At 45.2% G+C, this 26,808-nt stretch overlaps 1 protein-coding gene across 2 annotated transcripts; it reads left to right on the top strand.

Moving 5' to 3' along the window:
• The first annotated feature begins 25 nt into the window (after positions 1-25).
• LOC110492616 (signal peptide peptidase) lies at positions 26-23,195 on the top strand. Of its 2 annotated transcripts, XM_036947641.2 has the most exons (13): positions 79-450; positions 1,417-1,452; positions 2,266-2,364; positions 2,675-2,757; positions 2,874-2,962; positions 3,063-3,148; positions 10,184-10,309; positions 10,652-10,709; positions 15,247-15,330; positions 15,507-15,543; positions 15,861-15,963; positions 16,055-16,140; positions 21,916-23,195. In XM_036947641.2, the coding sequence occupies exons 1-13, from the start codon at positions 223-225 to the stop codon at positions 21,986-21,988; spliced, it is 1,188 nt and encodes a 395-aa protein (XP_036803536.2). In that variant the 5' UTR covers positions 79-222; the 3' UTR covers positions 21,989-23,195. The 2 variants fall into 2 exon arrangements, with proteins under 2 accessions (XP_036803538.2, XP_036803536.2); XM_036947643.2 differs by lacking the exon at positions 1,417-1,452 and having other exon boundaries at positions 26-450.
• The last annotated feature ends 3,613 nt before the right edge of the window (positions 23,196-26,808 follow it).

Below are 26,808 nucleotides of genomic sequence, written 5' to 3'. Positions count from 1 at the left end.
TTGAGGACCTGTCTACCCAAACCATCCAGACCACTGGGCGGCAGTAAGTACGGGTTTGAAACGATATTGACAAGTGAACTAACAAGGAAGAGGCTTGTCAATTGCCAGAGTTAGGAAACGTGGCCTTAGCAAAGGAGAATCCAACATTAATAGAAACAAGCTGTTTTGATAGGCGGCAAATAGCGTACACGACTCGGTTGGGTTGGTGGACAACTTGCAAACATGGCCGATGTTAATCAAGGATCGGTCTTACCTAGCGAAACTTCACCTCCAGACCTGGACGGACTGAATGCAACCGACTCCAATGGTACCGACGCTGTCAACGCGACAGTGGCCAAGTTTGTGGCGACACCGGAGGGAACAGCACTGGCATATGGCAGCCTTGTGTTCATGGCTCTGTTGCCCATCTTCTTCGGTGCGCTGCGGTCTGTCAGCTGCGGCAAAAGCAAGGTAATATTAACATGAATGCCATTTTACAAGTAAGTACCGCGGTAGATTACTCAGCTAGCTAGGTTCCCACTGTTGGGCCATAAAGGAGGCAATGATCCTCATTCACCGGTCAGTCTGTCCAGTGTCCCACCCAGGTACACGTATCGTGAAACACTAGCCAGCTGTCACTCACATTCCACAATCAGTGTTTGTTCCATATCCAGACCAGTATGATGTAGCGAGACAGCCAGTTATCTAATCATGCCTAGGGAACTGCAATGAATGACTGGCCGGCCTTGACTGGGGCGATCAATGCACCATATGTTCATCTTATTTGCCTGGTAGTTTACTCACATAACTAGATTGGTTTATTGTTGATAGTAGCCAATTTTTTTTTTTTTAAATCATGACATTGATGTAGTTGGCAAGATGTTTTTCAAATCATTTCAACCAGGAAGGGGGGTCTTACTGACAAATCTTGTAGCAGGTGATTGAGATGTGTACAAGGTTCAGGGAATTTTGTTATGGCGTGTGCATAATCTGGATAGGTTTTAGGTAACATGAACTCTTTAACATGGTTTCAAAGTTAAATTCTAGCTTTTTTCTTCTCTAAGGCCCCTGGGCTCAATGTATAATAGGAATATGCTAATCAGTTTGTCTGAACTACACGTGTCCTTACTGCCATTACTTCTGGTCTTTCAGTAGGTGGGTGGAGGGAAACCGATGATGCACGACCTGGTTGTCTGATGACATGACCGATTAGCGAGGACAGGCTTTTTGAGTGGGGTGAAACTAAACTAGCTACTTTTTTTCTGGTGGTGTGGTTAACTAACTTGCACTCTGATAGAGAGCGCTTCATGTGTGGTGTTGACTTGTGGTTGGTTGCTGCCTCATCCAGAATCTCGCCTGGCGTTTACTACAGATCACTTACTATACTCTTACAATAAACTCCGCTAATGACTTTCTGTGCACTTATTTCGTCCTTAGGTTGCTGGAGAAAATGGTTGTGATTATGAGTACAGAGTGAGTATTAGAACTGATGATCAGAACAGTCAGATTTGTATTATTCTGACACATTGTTCGTGGCAGTCTGGAAGATGCTTCATGACTGTGTCTATGCGTGTATGTTTCCCGTCTGTGTGTGTGAAATCATTCTGTTATTAGGCACCGAGTGTCAAGGTGTGGGCCTCATTGTCCTGCTTTGCCCATAATCAATGAGGATGTGGGTCTGTTTGGTGTACAGGTAAAGGCCCCTGGACCAGAATCCCACTGAACGCGGTGGGTGTACGCTGATAAGGTTCAATGACTGTGCTATAGAAGAAACTGGCACAGATGGTGATAAGTCAAAGGCCTCTAGTATTTTACTGGAGATGAGGTCTTTAGAGTTGGATGGAATAAATCGCTCGCTGCTGTCCTGTCTTGTTCCTTGCTGCTCATCGCACCACATTGGCCCATTTTTATTATATTCCCTGTGCAGATTTTGCTTATTTAATTCAGTTAGGCCTATCTCTAGTGGGACACGAACATGTAACCTGCTTGAGTTTGTCAGTCACCTAACTACTACTTTTGTGATGAATTAGTCTGTGATGAAGCAAAGATTGCCTCTAAAAACAGTAAATTCTAGTTTTTTTTTTTTTTTTTCTCTGGATCAAAATGGGGCTCATAGGTGGTAGGCCCTCCTGTTGGCCGTCGCAGTGACGTTTAGCTGTTTTTAAAGCTAATTAACAGCTATTCTACACATTGGACAAAGGCACTTAGGAAGTGTGCTGAAGGAACTTAGGAAGTGTGCTGCTTATGCTTGTCCACTCGAATCAACCCTTGTTTCTCTCTCCCCAGAACTCCTCAGACATGCCAGAGACCATCACAGGCAGAGATGCTGCACGGTTCCCCATCATTGCCAGCTGCACCCTTTTCGGCCTCTATCTCTTCTTCAAAGTGAGCATCATCACCCCCCCCCCCCCCCCCCTCGTCCCTGCATCACTTGTTTTTGTCCTGAATAATTTCCTGCAGTATTACAATGTAATAATCTACTGCTATTCCCTCCAACAATCTCCCACATAGTGCTGTACCTCTGCTTTACCGTGTTCCCTCTTACCGTGTTCCCTCTTACCGTGTTCCCTCTTACCGTGTTCCCTCTTACCGTGTTCCCTTCCAGCTCTCTGATTTAAAGTTAGTGAGACTAGTGCTGGGATACTGTATGTTGTGTCAATGGAGTAGTACTAAATTGGTTTTGTTGCAATCATAGATTTTCTCTCAAGAGTACATCAACTTGCTGCTATCAATGTATTTCTTTGTCCTGGGGATTTTGGCACTGGCTCATACAATGAGGTGAGAGCTTTTGGTTCATCATTTTATTAGGTTCTCCTTTCACTTTATGACATTGGATATAGCCTGAAAGTCTCAACATAATTTGTGCCCCCCCCCCGCCCCCATCTGTCCATTAGTCCTTTCATGAACAGGATCTTCCCTGCCAACATCCCCATCAAGCAGTACCAGCTGCTCTTCACTCAGGGCTCGGGAGAGACCAAAGAAGGTGAGGAGAAAACGGAATGAGCCCTAGAAGCAGTCATATGGTTGATACACTGTAAAAACACATGTTTTAATATGTCACTGATTACCCTCCCCCCCAACAGAGATGGTCAACTATGAGTTTGACACCAAGGACATGATCTGCCTGGTCATCAGCACTGTGGTTGGGGTCTGGTACATCCTCAAGAAGGTTAGTTAAAATGACAGTATATTAAGGTTGTGTGTGTGTGTGTGTTTAGCCTTTTTGAGGGTAATGGTGTAAGCCTGTAGTTAGTCCTATAAAATTCCCTCCAGTTTAATACTCTTGTGGTTGTGTTCATCTGAGTTTGTCTTAGCATATTATTTCTATATGCAATTTAGCAAACTATTGTATCCAAAGAGACCTAGTTATGTGTGCATACATTTTACATATGGTTCCTAGTCTTCTGTGTGTGGGTGTTGTGTATGTTCTCCTTTGAACGTGTTCTGTGGTTCTCCTTTGAGCGTGTTCTTTGGTTCTCCTTTGAGCGTGTTCTTTGGTTCTCCTTTGAACGTGTTCTTTGGTTCTCCTTTGAGCGTGTTCTTTGGTTCTCCTTTGAGCGTGTTCTTTGGTTTTCCTTTGAGCGTGTTCTTTGGTTTTCCTTTGAGCGTGTTCTTTGGTTCTCCTTTGAGCGTGTTCTTTGGTTCTCCTTTGAACGTGTTCTTTGGTTCTCCTTTGAGCGTGTTCTTTGGTTCTCCTTTGAGCGTGTTCTTTGGTTCTCCTTTGAGCGTGTTCTTTGGTTCTCCTTTGAGCGTGTTCTTTGGTTCTCCTTTGAGCGTGTTCTTTGGTTCTCCTTTGAGCGTGTTCTTTGGTTCTCCTTTGAGCGTGTTCTTTGGTTCTCCTTTGAGCGTGTTCTTTGGTTTTCCTTTGAGCGTGTTCTTTGGTTCTCCTTTGAGCGTGTTCTTTGGTTTTCCTTTGAGCGTGTTCTTTGGTTCTCCTTTGAACGTGTTCTTTGGTTCTCCTTTGAGCGTGTTCTTTGGTTTTCCTTTGAGCGTGTTCTTTGGTTTTCCTTTGAGCGTGTTCTTTGGTTCTCCTTTGAGCGTGTTCTTTGGTTTTCCTTTGAGCGTGTTCTTTGGTTTTCCTTTGAGCGTGTTCTTTGGTTTTCCTTTGAGCGTGTTCTTTGGTTTTCCTTTGAGCGTGTTCTGTGGTTTTCCTTTGAGCGTGTTCTTTGGTTCTCCTTTGAGCGTGTTCTTTGGTTCTCCTTTGAGCGTGTTCTTTGGTTCTCCTTTGAGCGTGTTCTTTGGTTCTCCTTTGAGCGTGTTCTTTGGTTCTCCTTTGAGCGTGTTCTTTGGTTCTCCTTTGAACGTGTTCTTTGGTTCTCCTTTGAGCGTGTTCTTTGGTTCTCCTTTGAGCGTGTTCTTTGGTTCTCCTTTGAGCGTGTTCTTTGGTTTTCCTTTGAGCGTGTTCTTTGGTTTTCCTTTGAGCGTGTTCTTTGGTTCTCCTTTGAGCGTGTTCTTTGGTTCTCCTTTGAGCGTGTTCTTTGGTTTTCCTTTGAGCGTGTTCTTTGGTTTTCCTTTGAGCGTGTTCTTTGGTTCTCCTTTGAGCGTGTTCTTTGGTTCTCCTTTGAACGTGTTCTGTGGTTCTCCTTTGAACGTGTTCTTTGGTTCTCCTTTGAGCGTGTTCTTTGGTTCTCCTTTGAACGTGTTCTTTGGTTCTCCTTTGAGCGTGTTCTTTGGTTCTCCTTTGAGCGTGTTCTTTGGTTCTCCTTTGAGCGTGTTCTTTGGTTCTCCTTTGAACGTGTTCTTTGGTTCTTCTTTGAGCGTGTTCTGTGGTTTTCCTTTGAGCGTGTTCTTTGGTTCTCCTTTGAGCGTGTTCTTTGGTTCTCCTTTGAGCGTGTTCTTTGGTTTTCCTTTGAGCGTGTTCTTTGGTTCTCCTTTGAGCGTGTTCTTTGGTTCTCCTTTGAGCGTGTTCTTTGGTTCTCCTTTGAGCGTGTTCTTTGGTTTTCCTTTGAGCGTGTTCTTTGGTTCTCCTTTGAGCGTGTTCTTTGGTTCTCCTTTGAGCGTGTTCTTTGGTTCTCCTTTGAGCGTGTTCTTTGGTTCTCCTTTGAGCGTGTTCTTTGGTTCTCCTTTGAGCGTGTTCTTTGGTTCTCCTTTGAGCGTGTTCTTTGGTTTTCCTTTGAGCGTGTTCTTTGGTTCTCCTTTGAGCGTGTTCTTTGGTTCTCCTTTGAACGTGTTCTTTGGTTCTCCTTTGAGCGTGTTCTTTGGTTCTCATTTGAGCGTGTTCTTTGGTTCTCCTTTGGGCGTGTTCTTTGGTTCTCCTTTGAGCGTGTTCTTTGGTTCTCCTTTGAGCGTGTTCTGTGGTTTTCCTTTGAGCGTGTTCTTTGGTTCTCCTTTGAGCGTGTTCTTTGGTTCTCCTTTGAGCGTGTTCTGTGGTTCTCCTTTGAGCGTGTTCTTTGGTTCTCCTTTGAACGTGTTCTTTGGTTCTTCTTTGAGCGTGTTCTGTGGTTTTCCTTTGAGCGTGTTCTTTGGTTCTCCTTTGAGCGTGTTCTTTGGTTCTCCTTTGAGCGTGTTCTTTGGTTCTCCTTTGAGCGTGTTCTTTGGTTTTCATTTGAGCGTGTTCTTTGGTTCTCCTTTGGGCGTGTTCTTTGGTTTTCCTTTGAGCGTGTTCTTTGGTTCTCCTTTGAGCGTGTTCTTTGGTTCTCCTTTGAGCGTGTTCTGTGGTTCTCCTTTGAGCGTGTTCTTTGGTTCTCCTTTGAGCGTGTTCTTTGGTTTTCATTTGAGCGTGTTCTTTGGTTCTCCTTTGGGCGTGTTCTTTGGTTTTCCTTTGAGCGTGTTCTTTGGTTCTCCTTTGAGCGTGTTCTTTGGTTCTCCTTTGAGCGTGTTCTTTGGTTCTCCTTTGAGCGTGTTCTGTGGTTCTCCTTTGAGCGTGTTCTTTGGTTCTCCTTTGAGCGTGTTCTTTGGTTCTCCTTTGAGCGTGTTCTTTGGTTCTCCTTTGGGCGTGTTCTTTGGTTTTCCTTTGAGCGTGTTCTTTGGTTCTCCTTTGAGCGTGTTCTTTGGTTCTCCTTTGAGCGTGTTCTGTGGTTCTCCTTTGAACGTGTTCTTTGGTTCTCCTTTGGGCGTGTTCTTTGGTTTTCCTTTGGGCGTGTTCTTTGGTTCTCCTTTGAGCGTGTTCTTTGGTTCTCCTTTGAACGTGTTCTTTGGTTCTCCTTTGAGCGTGTTCTTTGGTTCTCCTTTGAGCGTGTTCTTTGGTTCTCCTTTGAGCGTGTTCTGTGGTTCTCCTTTGAACGTGTTCTTTGGTTCTCCTTTGAGCGTGTTCTGTGGTTCTCCTTTGAGCGTGTTCTTTGGTTCTCCTTTGAGCGTGTTCTTTGGTTCTCCTTTGAGCGTGTTCTTTGGTTCTCCTTTGAGCGTGTTCTGTGGTTCTCCTTTGAGCGTGTTCTTTGGTTCTCCTTTGAGCGTGTTCTTTGGTTCTCCTTTGAGCGTGTTCTTTGGTTCTCCTTTGAGCGTGTTCTTTGGTTCTCCTTTGAGCGTGTTCTTTGGTTCTCCTTTGAGCGTGTTCTTTGGTTCTCCTTTGAGCGTGTTCTTTGGTTCTCCTTTGAGCGTGTTCTTTGGTTCTCCTTTGAGCGTGTTCTTTGGTTCTCCTTTGAGCGTGTTCTTTGGTTCTCCTTTGAGCGTGTTCTTTGGTTCTCCTTTGAGCGTGTTCTTTGGTTCTCCTTTGAGCGTGTTCTTTGGTTCTCCTTTGAGCGTGTTCTTTGGTTTTCCTTTGAGCGTGTTCTTTGGTTTTCCTTTGAGCGTGTTCTTTGGTTCTCCTTTGAACGTGTTCTTTGGTTCTCCTTTGAGCGTGTTCTTTGGTTCTCCTTTGAGCGTGTTCTTTGGTTCTCCTTTGAGCGTGTTCTTTGGTTCTCCTTTGAACGTGTTCTTTGGTTCTCCTTTGAACGTGTTCTTTGGTTCTCCTTTGAGCGTGTTCTTTGGTTCTCCTTTGAGCGTGTTCTTTGGTTCTCCTTTGAGCGTGTTCTTTGGTTCTCCTTTGAGCGTGTTCTTTGGTTCTCCTTTGAACGTGTTCTTTGGTTCTCCTTTGAGCGTGTTCTTTGGTTCTCCTTTGAGCGTGTTCTTTGGTTTTCCTTTGAGCGTGTTCTTTGGTTCTCCTTTGAGCGTGTTCTTTGGTTTTCCTTTGAGCGTGTTCTTTGGTTCTCATTTGAGCGTGTTCTTTGGTTCTCCTTTGAGCGTGTTCTTTGGTTCTCCTTTGAGCGTGTTCTTTGGTTCTCCTTTGAGCGTGTTCTTTGGTTCTCCTTTGAACGTGTTCTTTGGTTCTCCTTTGAGCGTGTTCTTTGGTTCTCCTTTGGGCGTGTTCTTTGGTTCTCATTTGAGCGTGTTCTTTGGTTCTCCTTTGGGCGTGTTCTTTGGTTCTCATTTGAGCGTGTTCTTTGGTTCTCCTTTGAGCGTGTTCTTTGGTTCTCCTTTGAGCGTGTTCTTTGGTTCTCCTTTGAGCGTGTTCTTTGGTTCTCCTTTGAGCGTGTTCTTTGGTTCTCCTTTGAACGTGTTCTTTGGTTCTCCTTTGAGCGTGTTCTGTGGTTCTCCTTTGAGCGTGTTCTGTGGTTCTCCTTTGAACGTGTTCTTTGGTTCTCCTTTGAACGTGTTCTTTGGTTCTCCTTTGAGCGTGTTCTTTGGTTCTCCTTTGAGCGTGTTCTTTGGTTCTCCTTTGAACGTGTTCTTTGGTTCTCCTTTGAACGTGTTCTTTGGTTCTCCTTTGAGCGTGTTCTTTGGTTCTCCTTTGAGCGTGTTCTTTGGTTCTCCTTTGAGCGTGTTCTTTGGTTCTCCTTTGAGCGTGTTCTTTGGTTCTCCTTTGAGCGTGTTCTTTGGTTCTCCTTTGAGCGTGTTCTTTGGTTCTCCTTTGAGCGTGTTCTTTGGTTCTCCTTTGAGCGTGTTCTTTGGTTCTCCTTTGAGCGTGTTCTTTGGTTCTCCTTTGAGCGTGTTCTTTGGTTCTCCTTTGAGCGTGTTCTTTGGTTTTCCTTTGAGCGTGTTCTTTGGTTTTCCTTTGAGCGTGTTCTTTGGTTCTCCTTTGAACGTGTTCTTTGGTTCTCCTTTGAGCGTGTTCTTTGGTTCTCCTTTGAGCGTGTTCTTTGGTTCTCCTTTGAACGTGTTCTTTGGTTCTCCTTTGAGCGTGTTCTTTGGTTCTCCTTTGAGCGTGTTCTTTGGTTCTCCTTTGAGCGTGTTCTTTGGTTCTCCTTTGAGCGTGTTCTTTGGTTCTCCTTTGAGCGTGTTCTTTGGTTCTCCTTTGAGCGTGTTCTTTGGTTCTCCTTTGAGCGTGTTCTTTGGTTTTCCTTTGAGCGTGTTCTTTGGTTCTCCTTTGAGCGTGTTCTTTGGTTTTCCTTTGAGCGTGTTCTTTGGTTCTCATTTGAGCGTGTTCTTTGGTTCTCCTTTGAGCGTGTTCTTTGGTTCTCCTTTGAGCGTGTTCTTTGGTTCTCCTTTGAGCGTGTTCTTTGGTTCTCCTTTGAACGTGTTCTTTGGTTCTCCTTTGAGCGTGTTCTTTGGTTCTCCTTTGGGCGTGTTCTTTGGTTCTCATTTGAGCGTGTTCTTTGGTTCTCCTTTGGGCGTGTTCTTTGGTTCTCATTTGAGCGTGTTCTTTGGTTCTCCTTTGAGCGTGTTCTTTGGTTCTCCTTTGAGCGTGTTCTTTGGTTCTCCTTTGAGCGTGTTCTTTGGTTCTCCTTTGAGCGTGTTCTTTGGTTCTCCTTTGAGCGTGTTCTTTGGTTCTCCTTTGAGCGTGTTCTGTGGTTCTCCTTTGAGCGTGTTCTGTGGTTCTCCTTTGAACGTGTTCTTTGGTTCTCCTTTGAACGTGTTCTTTGGTTCTCCTTTGAGCGTGTTCTTTGGTTCTCCTTTGAGCGTGTTCTTTGGTTCTCCTTTGAACGTGTTCTTTGGTTCTCCTTTGAACGTGTTCTTTGGTTCTCCTTTGAGCGTGTTCTTTGGTTCTCCTTTGAGCGTGTTCTTTGGTTCTCCTTTGAGCGTGTTCTTTGGTTCTCCTTTGAGCGTGTTCTTTGGTTTTCCTTTGAGCGTGTTCTTTGGTTCTCCTTTGAGCGTGTTCTTTGGTTCTCCTTTGAGCGTGTTCTTTGGTTCTCCTTTGAGCGTGTTCTTTGGTTCTCCTTTGAGCGTGTTCTTTGGTTCTCCTTTGAACGTGTTCTTTGGTTCTCCTTTGAGCGTGTTCTTTGGTTCTCCTTTGAGCGTGTTCTTTGGTTCTCCTTTGAGCGTGTTCTTTGGTTTTCCTTTGAGCGTGTTCTTTGGTTCTCCTTTGAGCGTGTTCTTTGGTTCTCCTTTGAGCGTGTTCTTTGGTTCTCCTTTGAGCGTGTTCTTTGGTTCTCCTTTGAGCGTGTTCTTTGGTTTTCCTTTGAGCGTGTTCTTTGGTTCTCCTTTGAGCGTGTTCTTTGGTTCTCCTTTGAGCGTGTTCTTTGGTTCTCCTTTGAGCGTGTTCTTTGGTTTTCCTTTGAGCGTGTTCTTTGGTTCTCCTTTGAGCGTGTTCTTTGGTTCTCCTTTGAGCGTGTTCTTTGGTTCTCCTTTGAGCGTGTTCTTTGGTTCTCCTTTGAGCGTGTTCTTTGGTTCTCCTTTGAGCGTGTTCTTTGGTTCTCCTTTGAGCGTGTTCTTTGGTTCTCCTTTGAGCGTGTTCTTTGGTTCTCCTTTGAGCGTGTTCTTTGGTTCTCCTTTGAACGTGTTCTTTGGTTCTCCTTTGAGCGTGTTCTTTGGTTCTCCTTTGGGCGTGTTCTTTGGTTCTCATTTGGGCGTGTTCTTTGGTTCTCCTTTGAGCGTGTTCTTTGGTTCTCATTTGGGCGTGTTCTTTGGTTCTCCTTTGGGCGTGTTCTTTGGTTCTCCTTTGAGCGTGTTCTTTGGTTCTCCTTTGAGCGTGTTCTTTGGTTCTCCTTTGAGCGTGTTCTTTGGTTCTCCTTTGAGCGTGTTCTTTGGTTCTCCTTTGAACGTGTTCTTTGGTTCTCCTTTGAGCGTGTTCTTTGGTTCTCCTTTGAGCGTGTTCTTTGGTTCTCCTTTGAGCGTGTTCTTTGGTTCTCCTTTGAACGTGTTCTTTGGTTCTCCTTTGAGCGTGTTCTTTGGTTCTCCTTTGAACGTGTTCTTTGGTTCTCCTTTGAACGTGTTCTTTGGTTCTCCTTTGAGCGTGTTCTTTGGTTCTCCTTTGAGCGTGTTCTTTGGTTCTCCTTTGAGCGTGTTCTTTGGTTCTCCTTTGAGCGTGTTCTTTGGTTCTCCTTTGAGCGTGTTCTTTGGTTCTTCCCAGCACTGGATTGCCAACAACCTCTTTGGCCTGGCGTTCGCACTGAATGGGGTGGAGCTTCTGCACCTGAACAACATCAGTACTGGCTGTATCCTGCTGGGGGGGCTGTTTGTGTATGATGTCTTCTGGGTAAGTCTACCACATCACCCCAATACTGTACTACCAGTTTATAGCCCAGCGGGGTTTACTACAAAGCAGGATCAATGAGTTATCCAGCTACTTTGATAAACAACTATTGATGTTCAGGTTCATTAAGAAAGCTGAACTTTGGTATGTGTTTTTGGTTGAGTCAATTAGACCATGCCAATTTCAAGTTTATCTTAAATATCTCGATGGATAGATAGCCATCTAGCTTGTTTAAGCATTTGGATTACTCATTGATTCTGCTTTGTAGTAAACCTCTCGAGCCCTGTCAAAGCGTTAAGCTGGGTGTATTGACTACTTGAATAAACACAACTGTTATCCCTATAGGTATTTGGCACCAATGTCATGGTTACTGTGGCCAAGTCGTTCGAGGCACCCATTAAGTGTGAGTAAAGGGATTTTTTTTCCTGTTTGTTTTAAAGTCAATATTTTATAGACTGTATTTAATGTTTAACTTTAACGAGTGCTATGTAAATCTCTGTTAGCCATACGCTTCACTTTTTTGTTAGACTGCCTGTGAAAAGCTGTATCTATCAAACCAAAGGTGTGGACTAAGTGAAATGCTTACTTTACGGGCCCTTCCCAGCAATGCAGAGAGAAGGGAAGTAATGGCAAAATGTAATGTGTAATAGATACACGATGAGTAACGTTAACTTGGCTGTATTCCCACAGTTGAAGTGGGAAGTTTACATACACCTTATCCAAATACATTGAAACTCAATTTTACACAATTCCTGACATTTAAGAATGTGAAATGTCAGAATAATAGTAGAGAGAATAATTTATTTCAGCTTTTATTTCTTTCATCACATTCCCAGTGGGTCAGAAGTTTACATACACTCAATTAGTATTTGGTAGCATTGCCTTTACATTTTTTATCTTGGGTCAAACGTTTTGGGTTTCCACAAGCTTCCCGCAATAATTTGGGTGAATTTTGGCCCATTCCTCCTGACAGAGCTGGTGTAACTGAGTCAGGTTTGTAGGCCTCCACACACTTTTTCAGTTCTGCCCACAAATTATCTATAGGCTTGAGGTTAGGGCTTTGTGATGGCCACTCTAATACCTTGACTTTGTTGTCCTTAAGCCATTTTGCCACAACTTTGGAAGTATGCTTGTATATTTTGGAAGACCCATTTGTGACCAAGCTTTAACTTCTTGACTGATGTCTTGAGATGTTTCTTCAATATATCCACACAATTTTACTTCCTCATGATGCCATTTATTTTGTGAAGTGCACCAGTCCCTCCTGCAGCAAAGCAGTGTGCAGTTGCAAACCGTAGTCTGGCTTTTTTTATGGCGGTTTTGGAACAGTGGCTTCTTCCTTGCTAAGAGGCCTTTCAGGTTATTTCGATATTGGACTTGTTTTACTGTGGATATAGATACTTTTGTACCTGTTTCCTCCAGCATCTTCACAAGGTCCTTTGCTGTTGTTCTGGGATTGATTTGCACTTTTCGCACCAAAGTACGTTAATCTCTAGGAGTCAGAACGCGTCTCCTTCCTGAGTGGTATGATGGCTGTGTGGTCCCATGGTGTTTATACTTGCATACTATTGTTTGTACAGATGAACGTGGCACCTTCAGGCGTTTGGCATTTGCTCCCAAAGATGAACCAGACTTGTGGAGGTCTACAAAAAAAATAAAAAATTCTGAGGTCTTGGCTGATTTCTATTGATTTTCCCATGATGTCAAGCAAAGAGGCACTGAGTTTGAAGGTAGGCCTTGAAATACATCCACAGGTACACCTCCAATTGACTCAAATGATGTCAATTAGCCTATCAGAAGCTTCTAAAGCCATGACATATTTTCTGGAATTTTCCAAGCTGTTTAAAGGCAGTCAACATAGTGTATGTAAACTTCTGACCCACTGGAATTGTGATACAGTGAATTATAAGTGAAATAATCTGTAACAATTGTTGGAAAAATGACTTGTGTCATGCACAAAGTAGATGTCCTAACCGACTTGCCAAACTATAGTTTGTTAACAAGAAATTTGTGTAGTGTTTGAAAAACCGAGTTTTAATGACTCCAACATAAGTGTATGTAAACTTCCGTCTTCATCTGTATACAAGGGGTACCAGTCCCGAGTTAATGTGCAGGGGTACGAGGTAATTCAGGTAGATATGTACATATAACTAAGAATAAAGTGACATGGTAAGCAGCAGTGTATAGGATGCTTAAAGTTTGCGCAAAAACAGTCAATGTAGATAACCAAATGGTATCTGTACTAACTATTTAGGAGTCTTATGGCTTGCTGGTAGAAGCTGTTCAGGGTCCTGTTGGTTTCTGGACTTGGTGCTTCAGTGCCGCTGGCCGTGTGGTAGCAAAGAGAAGTCTGACTTGGGTGGTTGGAGTCTGACCAGTTTTAGGGCATTCCTCTGACACTGCCTGGTGTCAAGGTCCTGGACCGCAGGGAGCTCGGCCCCAGTGACGTACTGGGCCGTAATGCAATACCCTCTAGCGCCATGCATTCAAATGCCAAGCAGTTGGCACACCAATTGGTGATGCAGCCAGTCAAGATGCTTTCGATGGTGCAGCTGCCCATGCCATATCTTTTCATCCTCCTGAGGGGGAAGAGGAGTTGTTGTGTCCTCTTCACGACTGTGCTGTGTTTGGATTATGAGACATCCTTAGTGACGTGGACACAGGGAACTTGAAGCTCTCGAAATACTCCATTACAGCCCCATCGATGTGAATGAGGGCACGCTCGCCCCTCCGTTTCCTGTGGTACACGATCAGCTCCTTTGTCTTGCGAGATAGGTTGTTGTCCTGGCACCACACCTTGCAGGTCTCTGAGCTCCTCCCTGTAGGCTTTCTCATTGTCGGTGATCAGGCGTACCACCGTCGTGTTGTCGGGGAAAACTTAATGATGGTGTTGGAGTCGTGTGCGCCACTCTGTCGTGGGTGAACAGGGAGTACAGAATAGGACTGAGCATGCACCCCTGAGGTGTTCCCTGAGTTGAGGGTCAGCGTTGTGGATGCGTTGTTGCCTACCCTGTCAGGAAGTCCTGGATCCAGTTGCAGGGGGAGGTGTTCAGTCCCAGGATCCTTAGCTTAGTGATGAGCTTGGAGGGCACTATGGTGTTGAATGCTGAGCTGTAGTCAATGAACAGCATTCTCATGTAGGTGTTCCTTTTGTCCAGGTGGGAAAGGGCAGTGTGGAGTGCAATACAAATGGCATCATCTTCGGATCTATTGGGGTAGTATGCAAATTGGATTGGGTCAGGGATAACGATAGTGTGTCATGACCAGTCTTTCAAAGCATTTCATGTCTACAAATGTGAGTGCTACGGGGCACTAGTAATTTAGGCAGGTTACCTTGGTGTTCTTGGGCACAGGGACTAGGGTGGTCTGCTTGAAACATGTAGGTATTAGACTCGGTCAGGGAGAGGTTGAAAATGTCAGTGAAGTCACTTGTCAGCGGGTGCTTGGAGTTCACGTCTCGGTAATCCGTCTGGCCCTGTTGTCTTGTGAATGTTAACCTATTTAAAGGGCTTAATCAGATCGTCTACAGAGAGCTTGATCACACAGTTGTCCGGAACAGCTGGTGCTCTCATGCATCATTCAGTGTTGCTTGCCTCGAAGCGAGGGTAGAAGGCATTTAGCTCATCTAGTAGGCTCACGTCAGTTGGCAGCTCGCAGCTGGTTTTCCTTTTGTAATCCTTGATAGTTTGTTAGCCCGGCCACATGCGATGCGTGTCGGAACCAGTGTAGTAGAATTCAATCATAGTCCTGTATTGACGCTTTGCCTGTTTGACGGGTAGGATTTCTTATAAGCGTCCGGGTTAGTGTCTCACTACTTGAAAGTGGCAGCTCTACCCTAGCACAGTACGGATGTTGCATGTAATCCATGGCTTCTGGTTGTGATCTGTACGTACGGTCACTGTGATGATGTCGTCGACAAACTAAAGAAGCCGGTGACTGATGTGGTAAACTCCAATGCCATCGGATGATTCCCAGAATAATATTCTAGTCTGTGTTCTGGGAAACAGTCCTGTAGCTTAGCATCTGTTTGGACCACTTCCATATTGGGTGCATCACTGGTACTTCCTGTTTTAAGTTTTTGCTTGTTAGCAGGAATCAGGAGGATCGAGTTATGATCAGATTTGCCAAATTGAGGGTGAGGGGGAGCTTTGTATGGGTTTCTGTGTGACGCAAAGGTGATCGAGATTTTTCTTTTATTTTCGCTTCTAGTTGCACAGGTGATATGCTGGTAGAATTTAGGTCAGACGGATATTTTCTCGGAGCGCCGCCTCTGGATGAGCGTTTTCTTGTTCGCTTATGGCCTTATACATATGTTTGAGTGTTGTCTCAGTGGCTGTATCGTTTTGTGGCGGGTAATAGATGGCTATGAAAATGTATAGATAACTCTCTTGGTAAATAGTATGGTCTACAGCTTATCATGAGGTATTCTAACTCGGAAGGGCAGAACCTTGAGGCTTCCTTAATATTAGAGATTACGCAGCAGCTGTTAACAGACAGTCACAGCACCCCTCTTGTGCTTAGGTCTGCCTTTTTATATTGCCTTCTTTCTCTTCCGAGTGTCGGAATTAGAGCCTGGTCCGGGGTGAACCGTATGTCCTGTGCCACCGACTCGTTGAAGTAGAAATCTTCATCCAAATTCGAAGTTGATGTCCAGAAGCTCTTTTTTTTTTTGTCAGAGGGAACACTGGCTGAAACATGAGGTCCAAATAAAGTTAAGCTCAGCGCAAAAGAAACCCAGACAAAATGGACGACTTGGTCAGGAGCCCATAAAACATCCGCTGTGCATTCCAGCTCCATTTTAATACTCATGCCTGTTACTGTGTGTGTGTGTGCTCGTCTATTAGTCTCTGTAATCAGATCACATCTGACCACACGGTGACAGCCATTTTTTTTCCCTCTCTCTCTCTCTCTCTCTCTCCCTTCTCTTCTGTCCATCTCAGTGGTGTTTCCCCAGGACCTGCTGGAGAAGGGTCTGGGTGCCAGTCAATTTGCAATGCTGGGGCTGGGAGATATTGTCATTCCAGGCAAGTAAAACATCCTCTTCCCTCAACAGTAGCGTCTAATTTTACATACCAATAGGCTTGTCACATCCGCTAGATAATGGTAGTACTCCAGCATTAGATCCACCTCCAGTACACCTTATTTTCCTCTGATAGCGCTGCCCACTCTGTTAATGTTAATATTACATGTTGTTTTTCAGGTATCTTCATTGCTTTACTTCTCCGCTTTGATGTCAGGTGAGCTCTAACTCTTTTCTATCATGGCCCATATCCTCCCTCTCCTTACCTGTCATGTGTTTTATGTTCTGTCTGAAGAACATGGCCCATATCCTTCCTCTCCCTACCTGTCATGTGTTTTATGTTCTGTCTGAAGAACATGGCCCATATCCTCCATCTCCCTACCTGCCATGTGTGTAATGTTCTGTCTGAAGAACATGGCCCATATCCTTCCTCTCCCTACCTGTCATGTGTTTTATGTTCTGTCTGAAGAACATGGCCCATATCCTCCATCTCCCTACCTGCCATGTGTTTTATGTTCTGTCTGCTCCCTCCAGTCTAAAGAAGAACACCAGGACCTACTTCCACACCAGTTTCCTGGCCTACATCTTTGGCTTGGGCCTGACCATCTGGGTCATGCACACCTTTAAACACGCCCAGGTGAGAGGCACTGATTCCCAGGTCAAAGGGTCACCTTTATGTCGACTTGGCTGGTACCAACTGGTTGTCTCGTCTCTCTCTTCCTTCCCAGCCTGCCTTGCTGTACCTGGTCCCAGCCTGTATTGGATTCCCATTGGTTGTAGCTCTGTTGAAAGGAGAACTGACTGAGATGTTCAGGTAATAACACCTTCCCTGTTTCCATCATGGCATTTCTTTTATCAGCCCAGCTCATGTGTCAGCCTCATCACCAGAGGTAGTGAACATTTAGCCAGTTTCAAATCAAATCATTCACCATGCAGCACCAGATGGCGCTATTGGTTTGCCTGTCTCTTAGCTTGACAAATTTTTACTATCTTCACTCAAAGATCATTTACATGATTACAATGATATATTTTATTTTACATTTTTTACTTAACACTTATTTGTATTTTTTTTAACTTAAAGCATTGTTGGTTAAGCTCTTGTAAGTAAGCAGTACACTGAGGTCTACTACACCTGTTGAATTTGGCGCATGTGACAAATAACATTTTGATTTGATATCATTCCTCCCACCCAGTGCTGCTTGGAGTATTGTGTGTTATGTAAATGCACCTACTTGTTCAGGGCCTTGGTCCGCTAGCTCCTACTCTGAGCCCGCTAGCTCCTACTCTGAGCCCGCTAGCTCCTACTCTGAGCCCGCTAGCTCCTACTCTGAGCCCGCTAGCTCCTACTCTGAGCCCGCTAGCTCCTACTCTGAGCCCGCTAGCTCCTACTCTGAGCCCGCTAGCTCCTACTCTGAGCCCCCTAGCTCCTACGCTGGGCCCCCTAGCTCCTACGCTGGGCCCGCTAGCTCCTACGCTGGGCCCGCTAGCTCCTACGCTGGGCCCGCTAGCTCCTACGCTGGGCCCGCTAGCTCCTACGCTGGGCCCGCTAGCTCCTACGCTGGGCCCGCTAGCTCCTACTCTGGGCCCCCTAGCTCCTACTCTGGGCCCGCTAGCTCCTACGCTGGGCCCGCTAGCTCCTACGCTCGGCCCTGTGGCCGTGGAGGGGTGACTGCTGCCTGTTAGCCATAATAACAGTCCTTAGACACTCAGCTGGGGCAACCACCTGGGCTGGGGAAGGAGAAGAAACATTCCCCAAACCTCTCCTGCCAGGAATGTGTCCTTGCTTGATAATCACCATGGTAACAATGTGACCTTGGGGTGGCACAATATGTGGAGAGGCTAAGAGACCTGGGTGTCAAAGGTGGCAGTGCCAAGGCTTCGTACCAACTGACAACCTGCCTTGTCAGCTTACTTTTGACTGGTTCCTGTCTGTCTCACTGCTGGTGTCTCGTTCTACACAAACTTTATATTCACTTATTCTTTGTTTACTTCTCCTCTGTGTTCAGTCTGACTGGGCAGAGCACCCACCACCTCTCTCTCGGGCATGTCTCCCCATGTCTCTCCTGTCCTGCCACCCCTCATCAACACTGGCTTTCAGTTTCCCTCTATTTCTTGTGCTTTTAAACCTGATTTCTGTGGAACCCTTGGAATTGGCAGATGCAATCCCTCTCCTTTGAAAGACATGTAAATGTCAGGCTTTCACTGAAGGGTTCCACGTCCAGAGAATGGTTCCTCCTTTTAGTTAACCTGGCCCTGTCTGGTCCAGACATTAAACACCCAACCCTTATAGTTATCCAGGCCCTGTCTGGTCCAGGCATTAAACACCCAACCCTTATAGTTATCCAGGCCCTGTCTGGTCCAGGCATTAAACACCCAACCCTTATAGTTATCCAGGCCCTGTCTGGTCCAGGCATTAAACCCCCAACCCTTATAGTTAACCAGGCCCTGTCTGGTCCAGACATTAAACCCAACTCTTTTAGTTATTCAGGCCCTGTCTGGTCCAGGCATTAAACCCCCAACCCTTATAGTTAACCAGGCCCTGTCTGGTCCAGACATTAAACCCAACTCTTATAGTTATCCAGGCCCTGTCTGGTCCAGGCATTAAACCCCCAACCCTTATAGTTAACCAGGCCCTGTCTGGTCCAGACATTAAACCCAACTCTTTTAGTTATCCAGGCCCTGTCTGGTCCAGGCATTAAACCCCCAACCCTTATAGTTAACCAGGCCCTGTCTGGTCCAGACATTAAACCCAACTCTTATAGTTATCCAGGCCCTGTCTGGTCCAGGCATTAAACCCCCAACCCTTATAGTTAACCAGGCCCTGTCTGGTCCAGACATTAAACCCAACTCTTTTAGTTATTCAGGCCCTGTCTGGTCCAGACATTAAACCCCCAACCCTTATAGTTAACCAGGCCCTGTCTGGTCCAGGCATTAAACCCCCAACCCTTATAGTTAACCAGGCCCTGTCTGGTCCAGACATTAAACCCAACTCTTTTAGTTATTCAGGCCCTGTCTGGTCCAGACATTAAACCCCCAACCCTTATAGTTATCCAGGCCCTGTCTGGTCCAGGCATTAAACCCCCAACCCTTATAGTTAACCAGGCCCTGTCTGGTCCAGACATTAAACCCAACTCTTTTAGTTATTCAGGCCCTGTCTGGTCCAGACATTAAACCCCCAACCCTTATAGTTAACCAGGCCCTGTCTGGTCCAGGCATTAAACCCCCAACCCTTATAGTTAACCAGGCCCTGTCTGGTCCAGACATTAAACCCAACTCTTTTAGTTATTCAGGCCCTGTCTGGTCCAGATATTAAACCCCCAACCCTTATAGTTATCCAGGCCCTGTCTGGTCCAGGCATTAAACCCCCAACCCTTATAGTTAACCAGGCCCTGTCTGGTCCAGACATTAAACACCCAACCCTTATAGTTAACCAGGCCCTGTCTGGTCCAGGCATTAAACCCCCAACCCTTATAGTTAACCAGGCCCTGTCTGGTCCAGACATTAAACACCCAACCCTTATAGTTAACCAGGCCCTGTCTGGTCCAGACATTAAACACCCAACCCTTATAGTTAACCAGGCCCTGTCTGGTCCAGACATTAAACACCCAACCCTTATAGTTAACCAGGCCCTGTCTGGTCCAGGCATTAAACCCCCAACCCTTATAGTTAACCAGGCCCTGTCTGGTCCAGACATTAAACCCCCAACCCTTTTAGTTAACCAGGCCCTGTCTGGTCCAGGCATTAAACCCCCAACCCTTATAGTTAACCAGGCCCTGTCTGGTCCAGACATTAAACACCCAACCCTTTTAGTTAACCAGGCCCTGTCTGGTCCAGACATTAAACCCCCAACCCTTATAGTTAACCAGGCCCTGTCAGGTCCAGACATTAAACCCAACTCTTTTAGTTATTCAGGCCCTGTCTGGTCCAGACATTAAACCCCCAACACTTATAGTTATCCAGGCCCTGTCTGGTCCAGACATTAAACCCCCAACCCTTATAGTTAACCAGGCCCTGTCTGGTCCAGACATTAAACCCCCAACCCTTATAGTTATCCAGGCCCTGTCTGGTCCAGACATTAAACCCCCAACCCTTTTAGTTAACCAGGCCCTGTCTGGTCCAGACATTAAACCCCCAACCCTTATAGTTAACCAGGCCCTGTCTGGTCCAGACATTAAACACCCAACCCTTTTAGTTAACCAGGCCCTGTCTGGTCCAGACATTAAACCCCCAACCCTTATAGTTAACCAGGCCCTGTCTGGTCCAGACATTAAACCCAACTCTTTTAGTTATTCAGGCCCTGTCTGGTCCAGACATTAAACCCCCAACACTTATAGTTATCCAGGCCCTGTCTGGTCCAGACATTAAACCCCCAACCCTTTTAGTTAACCAGGCCCTGTCTGGTCCAGACATTAAACCCCCAACCCTTATAGTTAACCAGGCCCTGTCTGGTCCAGACATTAAACACCCAACCCTTTTAGTTAACCAGGCCCTGTCTGGTCCAGACATTAAACCCCCAACCCTTATAGTTAACCAGGCCCTGTCTGGTCCAGACATTAAACCCAACTCTTTTAGTTATTCAGGCCCTGTCTGGTCCAGACATTAAACCCCCAACACTTATAGTTAACCAGGCTCTGTCTGGTCCAGACATTAAACCCAACTCTTTTAGTTATTCAGGCCCTGTCTGGTCCAGACATTAAACCCCCAACACTTATAGTTAACCAGGCCCTGTCTGGTCCAGACATTAAACCCCCAACCCTTATAGTTAACCAGGCCCTGTCTGGTCCAGACATTAAACACCCAACCCTTTTAGTTAACCAGGCCCTGTCTGGTCCAGACATTAAACCCCCAACCCTTATAGTTAACCAGGCCTTGTCTGGTCCAGACATTAAACCCAACTCTTTTAGTTATTCAGGCCCTGTCTGGTCCAGACATTAAACCCCCAACACTTATAGTTATCCAGGCCCTGTCTGGTCCAGACATTAAACCCCCAACCCTTTTAGTTAACCAGGCCCTGTCTGGTCCAGACATTAAACCCCCAACCTTTATAGTTATCCAGGCCCTGTCTGGTCCAGACATTAAACCCAACTCTTTTAGTTAACCAGGCCCTGTCTGGTCCAGACATTAAATCCCCAACCCTTATAGTTATCCAGGCCCTGTCTGGTCCAGACATTAAACACCCAACCCTTATAGTTAACCAGGCCCTGTCTGGTCCAGACATTAAACCCCCAACCCTTATAGTTAACCAGGTCCTGTCTGGTCCAGACATTAAACCCAACTCTTTTAGTTAACCAGGCCCTGTCTGGTCCAGACATTAAATCCCCAACCCTTATAGTTAACCTGGCCCTGTCTGGTCCAGACATTAAATCCCCAACCCTTATAGTTAACCAGGCCCTGTCTGGTCCAGACATTAAACCCAACTCTTTTAGTTAACCAGGCCCTGTCTGGTCCAGACATTAAACCCCCAACCCTTATAGTTAACCAGGCCCTGTCTGGTCCAGACATTAAACCCCCAACCCTTATAGTTAACCTGGCCCTGTCTGGTCCAGACATTAAACCCCCAACCCTTATAGTTAACCAGGCCCTGTCTGGTCCAGACATTAAACCCCCAACCCTTATAGTTAACCAGGTCCTGTCTGGTCCAGACATTAAATCCCCAACCCTTATAGTTAACCAGGCCCTGTCTGGTCCAGACATTAAATCCCCAACCCTTATAGTTAACCAGGCCCTGTCTGGTCCAGACATTAAACCCAACTCTTTTAGTTAACCAGGCCCTGTCTGGTCCAGACATTAAACCCCCAACCCTTATAGTTAACCAGGCCCTGTCTGGTCCAGACATTAAACCCCCAACCCTTATAGTTAACCTGGCCCTGTCTGGTCCAGACATTAAACCCCCAACCCTTATAGTTATCCAGGCCCTGTCTGGTCCAGACATTAAACACCCAACCCTTATAGTTAACCAGGTCCTGTCTGGTCCAGACATTAAATCCCCAACCCTTATAGTTAACCAGGCCCTGTCTGGTCCAGACATTAAACCCCCAACCCTTATAGTTATCCAGGCCCTGTCTGGTCCAGACATTAAATCCCCAACCCTTATAGTTAACCAGGCCCTGTCTGGTCCAGACATTAAACCCAACTCTTTTAGTTAACCAGGCCCTGTCTGGTCCAGACATTAAACCCCCAACCCTTATAGTTAACCAGGCCCTGTCTGGTCCAGACATTAAACCCCCAACCCTTATAGTTAACCTGGCCCTGTCTGGTCCAGACATTAAACCCCCAACCCTTATAGTTAACCAGGCCCTGTCTGGTCCAGACATTAAACCCCCAACCCTTTTAATCTTAAGTGTTGTGAGTTTCTTTGGTTGTCTGATTCAGACACCATCAGTCATCTCCAGTGCTGCCGCTGAGACGTGTCCTTTTTATCTATTTGTCCGAGTCCCGGGCCAGCATTGGAATCATCACTCCACTCCCATTGGTTGTTTTTTGGTATCAGCACGACGCATGTTAATTTGGAATAAATTGTGCCTTAGTGAAATCACTGTTTTTGTTCATTGTCTCTGTAATAACATGTATTTTCTGCCCTTCTTGACAGGTATGAGGAAGTGTCTGCGGAAGATATTGCTGCTAAAGAAGGGACTACACAGGTTGAGAAAAAAGACAAATGACGACCGAGTTCCTACCAGGTTGTCCGTCACTCTCTGGTACCACGTTCACAGCAGCCCTCCTGTCTATACACATCCTAGGAGGGTGTTCATGTTTCCCTGGAGTTGTGTGCTGTACAAGGAAGTGGATGATTTAAAAAAAAAATTAATAACTGTTATAACATTGGGAAATGTTGTAGTTTAAGTGTTTGTAAAATAGCTTTTTGGTGCCTATGTTTTCGTTCTTGTTTTGTATTTCTTTCCCTTTTGCATTCTCATATTTCTTGTTTTTATTTCATTTGATTCGCCAGTATTTTAAACTCATGTTTTATTTTTGGGTGAATCTGAGATCACCGGAAGCTGAACATTTTTTAGAAATTGCTCTCGGGATACTCAGATAACAGCGGTCAAGTTTGGTGGTTTAGTTTGTTTCTGTCTTGGTTTGCTAAAGGAATCCCTTCCTCATCGAGAATGAAACATCATTGGACGATGTAAAGGAGGCTGGAGATGAGTCTACAATTGTCACACACATGCTTTAGAAGGAGCTTCACCTTTACTACTGTCCTCTGGCCTGGAAGTAGGCCTAAATACCTACCATTCTCAAGGTATAATTGCACCAATTTGGTAGTGCATGTAATTACATGCCGCCTGACTTGTTGGCCAGTGTAAAGGTAATAATAGCTTAGAATTCAGATCAGCGTATTTAAGGAAGTAACTAAACTTGTGCAATCATGATATCACATTTTGATATTTGCTATGACACAATGAGATTTCTGAGAGTCTTACTCTGTCATGCTCAGTCATATCCAATCAGAAGAGTCTGTTATATGGAAATAATGTATTAGTATAGGAGTTGGTTACGTCCCGTGCAGTGACTGAGCGGTACCTGCAGATGGAGACCGTGTCGACAGAACCATATCTCCTCGGAGAGAGGAGACCCAGGGGATCAAATGATTCCTCTTGCTTTAGGTTGGGGTTGTTTTGCTTTGATTATGTAGAAGTTCTGTCCTTTTGCAGAACGGAGCCGTGTGTTTCAGCCCGGGGGGGTTGTGTTAGGGATTTAAGATTGAGCAGTTCTGTAGTAATGTGTTTAGGTGAAGTTCAGTAACCCTGCTATCATTTCAAATATACATTTTCTTTTCTCCTATTCTACTTGTGTAATTCAAAGTTTATTATGAGCCTTTGTTTATTTTCAATAAATGATGGTGTATATCACCGTAGAGAAGCATAACCAATGTGTAGGTCTTTAGTTTTGTGTTGAAGTAGCCACCCACACATGGGTTTTTCTGGTTATTTAGAATAAATTCTACAGGGAAGTGCATTCTGGGCTGTAGGAGGGATGGCGCGGAGAGCACATCTGATGGACCACTCGAGGGAGATTAGGATGTTACAGCGCAGAAAGCATTTAGACCCCTTGACTTATTAAAATAAAAACCTCTACATAATGCCCCGTAATGACGGTGTAATTTTTTTTAAAACATTTTTTTTAAAGAAATGTTTGCTAATTTTATAAATAACTGACATCACATTGACTTAAGTATTCAGACCCTTTACTCAGTACTTTGTTGAAGGACCTTTGGCAGTGGTTACAGCATCGGGTCTTGGGTAGGATGCTACAAGCTTGGCACACCTGTATTTGGGGAGTTGCTCCCTTCTCTGCAGATCCTCTCAAGTTTTGTCAGGTCGGATGGGGAGCGTTGCTGCACAGCTATTTTCAGGTCTCTCGATGTTTGATCGGGCTCTGGCTGGGCCCCTCAAAGACAGAGACTTGTCCCAAAGCCATTCCTGCGTTGTCTTGGCTGTATGCTTAGTGTCATGTCCTTTTGGAAGGTGAACCTTTGCCTCTGTCTGAATTCTTGAGCACTCCAGAGCAGGTTTTCCTCAAGGATCTCTCTGTACTTTGCGCTGTTCATCTTTGCCTCAGTCCTGACAAGTCTCCCATTCCTTACCGCTGAAAAATATCCCCACAGCATGATGCTGCCACCACCATGCTTCACTGTAGGGATGGTGCCAGGTTTCCTCCACATGTGATGCTTGGCATTCAGGCCAAATAGTTCAATCTGGGTTTCAGAAGACCAGAGAATCTTGTTTCTCATGGTCAGAGTACTCTTTAGGTGCCTTTTGGCTAACTCCAAGTGGGCTGTCGTGCTTTTTACTGAGGAGTGGCTTCCGTCTGGCCACCATAAAGGCCTGGTTGGTGGAGTGCTGCAGAGATAGTTGTCCTTCTGGAAGGTTCTCCCATCTCCACAGAGGATCTCTGTGTGACCATCGGGTTCTTTGTCACCTCCCTCAATGTTTTTGGTGACCTTCAATGCCGCAGAAATTGTTTTTGTACCCTTCCCCAGATCTGTGCCTCGACACAATCCTGTCTCGGAGCTCTACAGACAATTCCTTTGACCTCATGGCTTGGTTTTTACTCTGACATCCACTGTCAACTGTGGGACCTTTTTATATAGACAGGTGTGTGTGTGCCCTTCCAGATCATGTACAATAAAGGTGTAGAAACATCTCAAGGATGATCAATGAAAACAGGATGCACCTGAGTTTGAGTTTTTATTTTTACAGGGACAGTGCGCATTAATCAACGTTTAAGTGAAGTGATGGTTTTAGCCAGCCGACTAATTTTCAACCGCAGTCCCTGGGCAGGTTATTAAAAACAATTACATTAACAATACAAACGATCAGTGAGCACATGCAGAGCAACATAGGACAAGCAAGACGTAGCATGCAGACAGAGAAACATGGCACAAACAGCAACAAGACAAAATCCATAAAAGCAAGTGTTTCCACACCTCATGAGCTACAGACAACATGGAAAGCGGCAATATACAACTAGGGGCCATGTTCACGGATCTGATTGGCCTTTAGCCATGTCTTCATGCATTTTGTGAGGGTGTGATATGTGGTGCAGTTGTGTGTCTGATGGCAGTGTATTCCAGACATGGGAAGCTCTCACAGAAAGCAGATTGACTTAAGGTGCTTTCCCATAAGGGAACTATAGAGTCACGTCTCATGGCAGACCTTGTGGATCTGCTGCCATATGTTTGGGTTTTCTGTTTAACATAAGTACTGAGTGGAGGGGGAGGAGCCAGGCCATTTAGGATCTTGAATACAAGACATGCGTTGGTGTATTGCACAAGATTTTCCCAACTCCGGAGCTCATTCTATCTGAGGTTGTAACAGTGATGATGGCTATTGGGCTTCCTATCAGGCATTCTGAGAGCCTGTTTGTAGACAGACTGAATGGGTTTCGATGTTGTACAGCAAGCAAGAGCCCAACTAATCAAGCAGCATGCTAAGCACCTGAGCTCTATTTTGAGTTTCATAGAAAAGGGTCTGAATACTTCAAAAATAGTTTTTTTTTTGGTTTTAATATACATTTGCTAAAATGTCTAAACCCGTTTTCACTTTGTCATGGGTTATTGTGTAGATTGATGAGTAAAACATTTTATTTTTAATCCGTTTTAGAATAAGGCTAACTTAAACAAAATGTGGAAAAAGTCTCGGGGTCTGAATACTTTCCAAAGGCACTGTAGGTTCCAGTGTTGCTGATTAAAAAAAAAGTGCAGGGCACATCTCTGTCTCTTGCTGATCAGACTCAGAGGCCGGGACAACGGAGCCAGGTAGAACCGACCCATCAGAGCCTGGCAGGAGACATACCAGGGAGGGAACCATGAACAAAGTGAAATGTTAGTTTAAAAACACCAACAATATCCCCTTACCATATAGACTTACTTACAATACGTAGTCATTGACACACAATCATAGTTTTTTTCTGTAAATTACAATAATTATTTCATAACCACGACAGTCGAAACCTGCATTTGACTATCTGAGATCAGAGTAGTGTCCCTCTCACCAGTCTGAAGGTCACCTGCAGCTATGCTTGCAAGCGCCTTGGAGTCTGTTCACTACACTGCTGGATCGTAGAATTCCTGATGGGCCGACCCCTGGTGGAGAGAGTAGGCAACAACACCTCCACAACGCTGACCCCTCCATTCCACATGGATGTGTGCTCAGCACCCTCCTGTACTCCCTGTTTGAGGGACACGACGGTCAAGGACACGGCAACGGATTTTTCACATTACAGCTCTGAGGGTTCAAAACCACCAGCCTTTCAGCTACTGGCCCCATGCCTGCCGCCCAGACAGACTGATAAACAGACACGCAGACAGACAAACAAGCTGAGAGAGAATTTATGAAACCACACGTTTCTGGTGTCTTGGTTAGTGAGGAGATGTGAAGGAATTACTGTGATGCCCCTCCTAAAGCAAAGTGTTAGAGGAGAAGTTGTCTCAAGGGATGTAGGAATTTATGAACGGTTGTAGATTGAAAAGATGCCACAAGGGGGCGTAGTGGTTCAGCTCTCTACAACTGAGCCGTGAGATAGAGCACAGAAGAGGAAGCAGAGGAGGAAATGTCTCTGCAGGAGCCCAGATTCATCCTTCTGTTTCATTGTGTTAGTCACACCCGCATCCTCTAGATAGATTAATTACACTGTTAACATTTGAGAGAAGCTCTACGAATGTTGCCCAGGACTCCTAATAGTTAACATTAGAAGGAAACTGATATGAAGTTGTTGTGTAATCGGTCTTTGTGACTCTTGTTAAATCAGTTGAGGCTGCTGCTAGTTCTGCTGATACTAAGGGTGATAACGATGAGTATCTATTGTGTGTTCTGTTTATTGTCTATATTCTTTGTTGATTCTATTGGCCGTAGCGGCACTATTTCACCAAATCTAATTATGGGTATATGTAAATGTCCTTGTTGGCTAAAGGTGATTCTGATTATACAGTCAAAGACCCCCTTCCAGTCAATCTGGTGGTGAGTGGCTACCGAGTGGA

This window comes from Oncorhynchus mykiss, chromosome 16 (assembly GCF_057628025.1).
Source record: "Oncorhynchus mykiss isolate SJ-2025 chromosome 16, ASM5762802v1, whole genome shotgun sequence".
NCBI classification, from domain to species: Eukaryota; Metazoa; Chordata; class Actinopteri; order Salmoniformes; family Salmonidae; genus Oncorhynchus; species Oncorhynchus mykiss.
This window is presented reverse-complemented; position numbering and strand designations above follow the sequence as displayed.

Coding starts and splice junctions, on each gene's coding strand:
- LOC110492616 (XM_036947641.2), top strand. CDS start 223: ATGGCCGATGTTAATCAAGGATCGGTCTTACCTAGCGAAACTTCACCT. Junction 3,149..10,183: donor TCTGGTACATCCTCAAGAAG/GTTAGTTAAAAT, acceptor GGTTCTTCCCAG/CACTGGATTGCCAACAACCT. Junction 10,710..15,246: donor GTTCGAGGCACCCATTAAGT/GTGAGTAAAGGG, acceptor TGTCCATCTCAG/TGGTGTTTCCCCAGGACCTG.